This window comes from Solanum stenotomum, chromosome 1, assembly GCF_019186545.1.
Source record: "Solanum stenotomum isolate F172 chromosome 1, ASM1918654v1, whole genome shotgun sequence".
Classification (NCBI taxonomy): Eukaryota; Viridiplantae; Streptophyta; class Magnoliopsida; order Solanales; family Solanaceae; genus Solanum; species Solanum stenotomum.
In genome coordinates this window covers 36,148,209-36,157,593 of record NC_064282.1, presented here as the reverse complement: position 1 = coordinate 36,157,593, position 9,385 = coordinate 36,148,209, and the positions used below count along the sequence as shown (strand labels likewise).

Here is a 9,385-nt window from a genome sequence, read left to right as displayed (position 1 = left end):
ATCTTTCAATTGTTCTTTCAACTCATTTAGTTCTGCCGGAGCCATACGGTAAGGGGGAATAGAAATAGGTTGCGTATTTGTGAGAAGGTCAATACCAAAGTCTATTTCCCTTTTAGGAGGAATAAGTGGTAAATCATCTGGAAAGACTTATGAAAACTCGTTAACAACGGGGACTAACTCAAGAATAGGGGTTTCGGAACTACATCCCCCACCATAACTAGATGGTACGTGCAACCCTTAGAAATCATCTTTATATCTTTAAGACAAGCGACAAACTGACCATTAGGCATAGAATTTCCCCCTTTCAACTCTAGGATAGGCTCATTCGGAAACTAAAACTTGACTACATGGTTTCTACAATTAATAGAAGCATAACAAGAGTGTAACAAATCCATACCAAGGATAACATAAAATTCTAGCAATCAAGCTCTACCAAATCAGGAGAGTAACTCTATGGTACAAGGAGATGGGACATTTTCTATTAGACCTTCTTAGCCACAATAGAATCACCTACAGGAGTAGAGACATAAAAAGGTTCTAACAACACATCCAGAAGAACATCAAACCTTATAGCAACATATGGCATCACAAAAGAAAAGGTAGCACCGGGATCAAGTAAAGTATAAACATCAAGTTGAGAAACTTTCAACATACCGATAACCACATCGGGAGAACTCTCTTGTTGACCACGAGTCTGAGCTGTATAAAACCTACTTTGCTTAGGAGCACTCAAAATCGAATCACTTGGACCGGATGAAGGGTAGGGTTGAGCCCTACGAAGACTATCTCCTTCATTCTTAGAAACAGAAGGACAATCTCTTATCTCGTGGTCCATCTTACCACAACCAAAACAAGCATTGGTACCCGCTAGACATTTGCCCTTATGCTTTCTTCCACACTTCGCACAAGTCGACACTAAAGAGCCACTACCATTCCCGCCTTGAGGCTTAGGGTTAGGCACCCTATCTTTGTTGGATAATGGAGGAGCATTAGAAGAACCTTAACAGGAAAACCTTTGTCGAAACCTTGAACAACCACGTCCACCAGACCTAGAGTATCAAGAGTTACCATCATCAGTTCTTGCCCTCTTTAGTTCCCTAGACTTCTCCTTAAGTTTTTCGTCCTCAATTTGTTGAGCATGAACCATAAGGCGAGAAATATCCATGTCATGGACAAGCATAGCAGTACAACATTCTTTCATAACCAATTCAGACACTCCTGAAACAAACTTGCTCATTCTAGCCCTAGAGTTTGCCACTATAGAGGGAGCATACCCTTACAACTGTGTGAACCTCAATGCAGTTTCTTTCACACTCATGTTCCCTTGTCAAAGATTGATAAACTCAAGCACCTTAGCCTCTCTCATCTCAAGAAGAAAGAACTTATCAAGGAAAGCAGACATGGACTTTTCCCAATCAAGAGGACCGGCATTTTTGGGCCTTGCTTCCTTCCATTGGTTGAACCAAATTTGAGAAACACCTTTAAGTTAATAAGCGGCCAATTCCGCCTTTTCCTCTGGCGTCCCTCCTATAAAATCCAAATCCTTGTAAACCTAATCAATGAACTCTTGAGAATCTTCCTCAACCTTAGAACAATAGAATTCCGGAGGATTCATCCTAGTGAAGTCTCTTACTCTAGATGTCGTTGTACCCACATTTGGATTCACGGGGACCACAACCTCCCTATTGGCTTGGGATATCACGGCTTGAGCCAACACTTGAAAAGCAGTCCTAAACTCTAAATTAGTCACTTGCTCGGCCAGAGGGTCAACCAGAGCTTGAGGAGCCTAAGGGGGAGCTTCTTCACTTGCATTCTATCCCTCATTCCTTCTAGAAAAAGCTCTTCGAGTAGTCATATCCTATAGACCATTGGGTAAGGATTAGGAGTGAAATATTATAGAGTCCAACTCTATAGCATGACTTAGAGTAAAGAAAGGAGTGACATTTCTTAAGCATTTTGTAGCCTCTCATTCATAAATGTGGCGCGCTTCACATTTATGGACAAGACTCTACTTGACGTGGTTTTTGAGACATCCTAGAACCATTCTAAAGCTAGTGCTATGATTACCAAGTTTGTCACGACCCAGGGGTAACCCCTAGATGTAACACAGCATACAAGACCCCGAGAGGCCTCATTCAAGCCACTTAGCTTTCATCGTCAAGATAATAGAAATTCACAAGAAATTAAAACATTTCAACACACATTTCAAAAGCGGAAGTCTAATACACTTGTCTCAAAAACCATGTAGTACAATAAAATCTTAGGACACAACCCATACAACAATGTTCAAAAACTCAAAGATAAGAACGTAAGGAAAGCAGTTGCCAAATACTCGTATACTATGAGGACTCATCGATCTTCAACCTTGCCTCTACTATAGATCCTAGCCACGGGGATGAGAATCCAGATCGATAGACCCTACATTTGGATAAGAAATATAGGCAAAAGTATGCGTTAGTATAAGAATGTACTAATTATGCTAGTTTGCATAAACATAACATAAAACATAAGCATTAGACAACATAAGTCATAAAACATAATCAATGCATATAATAGATCATCATAACATGAGAGGAGTACTTATTGAAGTAACCTCAATTCATACAGTCAAGACGTGGGTAACTGCCTCTAGTCTTACTCATCATGGAAGGCAACTCAAGCAACAATCCTAGTTAATCATTCATTATAACATTTTACATCTTATAGCTTACTTTTAATGACATGAGGAATCGCCACTTGACTTAATACAGATGATCATGGGTACTCGCCTTTTGTCCTTTCTAAAAAGGATCATGGGTACTCACCTCTTATCCTTCTTACTTTGGAATCATGCGTAATCGCCCCTTGTCCAATTCATGGTAAGAATCATGGGTAGTCGCCTCTTACCTAACTTATATTCATAGGAGCGTTGGTAGTCACCTCTTTTTCAACTTCATAGAATAAGAATATTCGCCTCTTATTCCAAGCTAAGGAATATGGGTAATCGCCTCATATCTTTCACATTTAGAGGTCACGGATAATCGCCTCTAGCCTCATCAATTTCATAGTCTTTTAACTTAGATTCATTTTAGGTGAGAAATCCTTTCAACCTAGAATCATTCAATGTGCGAAAGACTTTCACATTCATACATAAATGAATCATGTGGGAAAATCCATTCCACAACAATCACCTCAACCATCAACAATTAATCACATAAGCTTCACTTTCAAAGCTATTCATTCTTCAATCCCAAAGCAATTCATAATGTACCTTAAAAATCCTATAAGAATACATCTAAATCTATAATTTCTCCTTTTATAGCATAAAACCAATTTACATCAATTCCTAGCTGGTTCTTTTTTTGGCTCAAAGTCTGCCTCTGCTTCCGGCTCTGAGCCCCCCATGCTTCCTGCCCTGGTTCTGGATCTGCCACAAGCTTAGGATCACATGACAAAGTTGCCTGGTCTGATGAAGCCACCAGTTCGGGAGAAGTCCAGGTGCCACGAAGCTATGACCCTGATCCTGTGGCTAGGGAGCCAAACAAATGGTGTGTTGAGGGGCAATGGCAAATCTATCGGGATGCCAGAATGCTGAATGAGAAAGAAAAGATGGCCTGGCTTATTATCGAAGAGCGCAGAGTCCTCACAGGGAGCTTACACACTATTCCTGATATCCACCGGCTTTTTCAGCTTCACAAGTGTGACTGTATGGCTTGAGACCCTGGGACTTATAGCGAGGAGATTGTGTGGGAGTCTTATGCCTCCTATGCTGCCACTCTCCGAGGTTCGATTGACAAGAGGTCCAAGCCCACAGCCCAGGAACCTATCACTTCTACTATAGTCCGAGGTTTTTCAGTGGACATATTACATGCCACCATCAGTCGATTCCTCTATGGCCCTAGTCCTGATCACACTTGGGCTCTCAACACGGCCGAATTTGATTACAGATGGGATGTTGTGAGGAGTGGAGCCTTCACGCGTAATGCAGAGCAAAGGGAGGTTGTTATACTTTGGTTGGCTAAATACATTATTGCAGATGGCAAGCGTGCGGAGTGGGTCACCGCACCACGGTTTGGTATCCGAAAGGCCATATTAAATTTTGTGGCCAAGTTCTTCTGGTTGTTGGTGCGTAACAGGGTATCACCTACAAAAGCTGACAACCAACTCATATGGGATAGAGCTGTCATGATAGAAGCATTAGTAGCAGGATTGGAGATTGAGTTTGCCCGCATACTACTGGCAGAAATTCACGAGAGGGGTTCAAGACTCCACTACTTACCTCTTTCCATGTTTAATTTTCCAATTGTGCAGGGACTCTAGAGTGTCGATGTGGCACTATGATAGGTTGATCCTCCCTACAGGGACCTTAGATGTTGGCATGATTCGGGACGAGGCGAATGTGGCAGAACTTCGCAGAGGGCCACGGATCGATGGGCCATTGGGTACTAATTTAGTAGATGCAGTGGAGTAGATGCNTGATCCTCCCTACAGGGACCTTAGATGTTGGCATGATTCGGGACGAGGCGAATGTGGCAGAACTTCGCAGAGGGCCACGGATGATGTGCCATTGGGTACTGATTTAGTAGATGCAGTGGAGTAGATGCAGGGTGATGACCCTGCCCCTCCAGCCCACACTGATGATGCCCCAGCTTCCTCTTCTCAGGACGCTAGTCAGGCCCCCAGCTCATCTAGAACCACCCTGCCTTCGGGAGCCAATGTTATACCATTGGTCTGAGTCCAGAAGTTAGAGGCTCAAATGGCCACCTTGTTGCACCATATTAAGCCCTAGATACGAAAGTTGATTGTTGAGTCTTATGAGAGAGTAGAAAAGAGGATGGAAAAGAAAATGGACCATAAGGTCCAAGTAGTTCATAAGCGGCTCGATGCTTTCGAGTTGAGAGTTCTAGAGAGGCCAGCTCCCACTACTGATATGTCCTTCTTTCGGATCAAGCTAGCTAGTCTCCGGGCCGATGTTGACGCCATCCTGGCCACACCAGCTGTTGAGCCACAGGCTGCACCATCTGCATTAGGCGATGATACAGTCTTGGGGGCACTATTCAGTGGAGATGATGTGGAGGAGCAGCCCGAGCCTGCACATGCCCACGGTAAAAGGCACAGATCTAGTCACAAAACTGAGCTCACAGAGGAGGAAAAGGCTAGCAAAAGGCAGTGCAAGCAGGAGAAGAGGGAACGAAAATCCTCTATAATAGATGAGCATCTGGGGCAACAGAGGGCCAGTGAGATGATTGTTGGGGCTTCGAGTTCTATGCCCGTGGGGATTGATGTGAGCACCACTGAGGATGCAACTAGAGTGACAGATATCACTACTGATGGTGTTGTCCTTGTTGATGCGGGCACTACTGAGGGTGACCCAAGTGTTGATTTAGCGGGCTCTGGGAAACTGGACCCCCCTGCTTGTTGATGAGTTTTTGGTGCTATGCGCCATAGGTTTGCTTCACCCATTCCATTATCTTTTACTGTTTTTGTATGCATTGGGGACAATCTCATCTATTTTTGTTGGGGGTGGGGTAAATGGATTATGAGTGATAGGGTGAAGTCTGAGTAACCCAACTCATAATCCTCTCTTGGAGTTTTCTTGCATGTGTTCTTTTCCCTCGAGAGACTGTTTAATTTTTGTTGAACCGGTATGTGTTAGGATCGTATGTGCAGAAGCATGTAAAAGAATGAAGCATGATGGCTTATGAAAAATGATACCCGTCCAAATTTTGTGATGTGTGCTAGAATTTATAGGCTAACATAAGTTGAATGTGTTGGCTCTGAGTATGACATGATAATGAATCAACTTGATGGCATGACTTAACCTAAAACTTGAACTGGGTAATCTGATAATGAAACTATGTGCCAAGAGTGTGTGAGAACAGTTGATTGTTCAAACAGTTTTGTACCAATCTAGAACTTGCCCGGTTAGTCCTGCTAAGACAATCTACTCTAGAGTCTAGGAAGTGATCATAGGCCCTTGTTCTGATAAGTCCACAAATTGCCTAAAAGAAGAATCCAACCAAATAAAATAACTGCTCCTTTTGATCCAAATGCTTTGAGCCTAAATTAAACCATTTCTTTCTAAACCCCTAACTCACCTTCCCATAGTCTACTATGTTGGGCGCGGTCCCTCCTTGGACATGTGCACCTCGACTTAGGCCAAATCCTAAGTTGAGGGTGGCTAATGTAAAAAGTAACCTCAATCTTGGCCCTGATCCGACATCGGGTATTGCGCACCTCAACCAATGGAAAATTCATAAGTTGAAGGTGGCTATGAAAGAGGAAACCGAAAGAAAAATGGGTATGAAAAGAATTTGATGTTGAAAAACAAAGAAAAAGAAAAGAGAAGAAAGGATGTCACTTGTTGAAAGCAAAAGAAAAGAATAAAACGCAAGAAAAAGATGAAAGTGAAAAATAAAGAGCTACAACGTCTAAAGTCACATCCATGGTTGAAGAAAATCAAGGGAAAGAAGGTAAAATGGTAGGATGTCAAAATTAGGGGAAAATGAGATTGAAAGCCTAGTGTAATGTCAAGGAGGGCAGAAAGTCACTAAGAAGTACCCAAATGTACCACACCTGACCCTGAGCCTACGTTACAAGCCAAGAAAGTCCTATAATGATCCTAGAATCTAGTTTGGAGAGTCTAAGCAATGAAAATAAGGGCAAACCTATGGTATTGAGCACTAAGTGTACATGAAGTTACTTATGAGTGTGAGTGTTGAATGAATCCTTGTACTCAAATTCATATTCATTATGTGAAAAAGGGATTTCGTTTGAAGTAAGGGCACTCGTTACATTGTCGGAAAGTTGGTACCTAGGTGATAGTGAAACAGTGTATGTTGTGTGTTGGTTGGTTGATGTCATATTTTGATCCACATGAATTAGCTTGTGGCATCCACATGATTAATCTACGGACCGTACTACTGATCTGTAGAATGATACTGTGAGGATTCCAATACCTGATGTTTGATGATTCTAAGTGTGGAGCTATGGAGATGGATTGACCTACGGTTCGTACTGGAGTTTCATCGTTTGCTTCAAAGAAGCTGATTTTTGGAAGCTGAATTATTTTCTAAGTCCTGACTGACGGAAGGGATTCACGGACCATAGATCTATTGCCGGTCCGTGAGTCAGTCTCATGGAATGAAGACGTGTGCCTGAATAAACTTTCTTTGTTTTGTTTCCCTTTTAATTTAGGACTTGTTTTCTATAAATAAGGTATGTAAACCTCGTTTTTGGGGGTTAGACTTTATTACTTTTATTCCAGTTCTTGACTTGGGAAAATAACTTGCAACTTTAGCAATTCTTAATTTTCTAAGTTCGTTTTGAAGATTTTGGTGTTGCAATTCAAGTTGAATTTCTGGGTTTGTTATTTTTCTTACGTAAGTTCATAATTCTTTCATTTAAAATAATGAATTGTGTTCATATGATTATGGGTAACTAAACTCCACAACTAGGGTTGTGGGAACCATGAGCGATTAACAAAGTATGAATAGTAAATAAGCAATTCTTGAATAGTGTTTTGCATGCATTGATAATTCTTTCGGTTAGAACTCTTTTTAACGAGTGCACGTGTTAGAACTCGCCTTGTTGCTACTAGCCGGACCAAGGAGGTAATCAACAAGAAAAGAATTATCAACATAGACTTAGTGTGATACTATCTAATAGTCTAGTGTCGATTGGTGCGAAATAATAACTAAGCCAAACATCGATGTGATGTCTAATATGAGGTAAAGGTAAGGGTTAGTAAATTATACACACGTACCCGGACCAAGGTGCGGGGTGAAATTCTATAGATGCCGGACCAAGGATTTAGAGATACCTAACTTATCACTTTGCATGTAGTACACTAGGAAAGGATTGATATTACTAGAATTACTGTGTTATGAGCTTGTGGGGAACACGTATACCCTAGTTAATTCTCTCATCTTGATAACAACCAAAATTGACTTTTGTTTACTGATAACTTACTAAATTCTTACAATTTATTTCACAAATCCCCCCCTTTAATTACTTGTGTCAGGAAGTAATTTAACTAAACGAATATAATTGTTGGTTACAGTGAAGTGTAAACTATTTTCCTCGTGGGATCGACCCCAACCTACAAGTTGGGTCCTTTACTTGATAACGATCGCTTATGCTTCTTTAGGGAGGTGTCATTTGAGCGTATCACTCCCAGACCCAAGTAGGAATATAGGATCCTCGGGGCTTTGTGAAGATTTCAAACTTGTGGAACCTGATCGTGTTCCACACCTCCGAGTACCGGTCTACTACTCTGTCAGTAGACAAGCGCTTCTCCTCAAACCCTATTTCTTCAGTCTAATCAATGACCGGGGTAGGGTGCTTGAACTTGTGGTACCAGAGGATCCTACTGTACAATCTAAACCAAAGGTGGAGGAGGAGTACTCAACAGTGGGATCCTGGCTGGATCATTCAAATATTTGGAGCGTAGCTCCACTCTCCAAGTTTGGAGAGTCTGATCATCCTACGGTTCAGACAAAGAGGTTTGGCGAAATATCACCGATTTGCCCTCACTTTCTGAAGTAGTGAGGTGGGTAGCATAGACACCCTTACTGTCAGAGCTCTCCTCCGCTGGCATGGGCACAGCTGGCCTTTGACCCTTTCCTTTCCCACAGTCGGAGGGAGTTTGTCCTGAGTGGTACAAGAGAGTGCACGCTTTCGGGGTGGTTGATTTCATTCGGCTACCTTTGGTATAGACATACCTGCAAAAAAGAGTTGAATACATTAGACTAATTTAATAAAAAGAAATCTCAAAGTTGAAAATTTGCAGAAAAGCTCACCGAGTCATTCGGCGAGCCAAATCGGGTTCGCTGAATGTTCCAGAAAAAAAATTCTTAAAATTCATTCCAGGTCGGCGATGCCTAAGGCCTTTCATCAAATCGGTGACACCATTCAACTAACTAAAAGTAGATCGCCAAATGTCACAAAATATTTTTCAAAACTAAGGGCTTAGAAGGGCAATCCAAGGGACATTAAGCGAGTCGCCAAGTGAAATCAGCGAGCTCAGGCGTATCGCCGAAAGTTATAAAATAATTTCTACAATTTTGAAGAATTAAAAAGCGATCCAGGGTCTTTAGGCGAACCGCCGAACAGTCCAACGTGCCAAATTTTGACCATGACCTTAAATTTCTACCCTACGGCCCACGAGAACAAAATTAAGCACTTGTTCTACGCAATTAGATGTAGACACATACTACCCATGACCTCAGGGTACTCAGAATTCCCCCAATTTGGCCAAAATTGGCCATTTGATATCTTTTTCCCTTAAGAATGACGTCCCCGCTCTATCATTGTGCAAAATTAGACAATTGACACAATCGGGGTTACTCAGACTTCACCCACACTAGAGCAAAAAATATAATCAACACAACTCAACATTTTAAGC

The 9,385-nt window shown here is 41.8% G+C and overlaps 1 protein-coding gene across 1 annotated transcript; it reads right to left on the bottom strand.

Annotated features, from left to right (window-relative positions):
- Positions 1 to 481: 481 nt before the first annotated feature.
- Positions 482 to 1,237, bottom strand: LOC125846146 (uncharacterized). Its single transcript, XM_049525596.1, has 3 exons — positions 1,069 to 1,237; positions 655 to 999; positions 482 to 537 (listed from the first exon to the last, which is right to left on the bottom strand). The coding sequence occupies exons 1-3, from the start codon at positions 1,235 to 1,237 to the stop codon at positions 482 to 484; spliced, it is 570 nt and encodes a 189-aa protein (XP_049381553.1).
- Positions 1,238 to 9,385: the final 8,148 nt, after the last annotated feature.

What these genes read in the sequence shown, in the direction of transcription:
- LOC125846146 (XM_049525596.1), bottom strand. Translation starts at nt 1,237, where the DNA reads ATGAGCAAGTTTGTTTCAGGAGTGTCTGAATTGGTTATGAAAGAATGT. An exon ending in GAGGGCAAGAACTGATGATG is followed by an intron (nt 1,000 to 1,068) that starts GTAACTCTTGAT and finishes TTTCCTGTTAAG; the next exon opens with GTTCTTCTAATGCTCCTCCA. An exon ending in TTCTCCCGATGTGGTTATCG is followed by an intron (nt 538 to 654) that starts GTATGTTGAAAG and finishes ATGTGTTGTTAG; the next exon opens with AACCTTTTTATGTCTCTACT.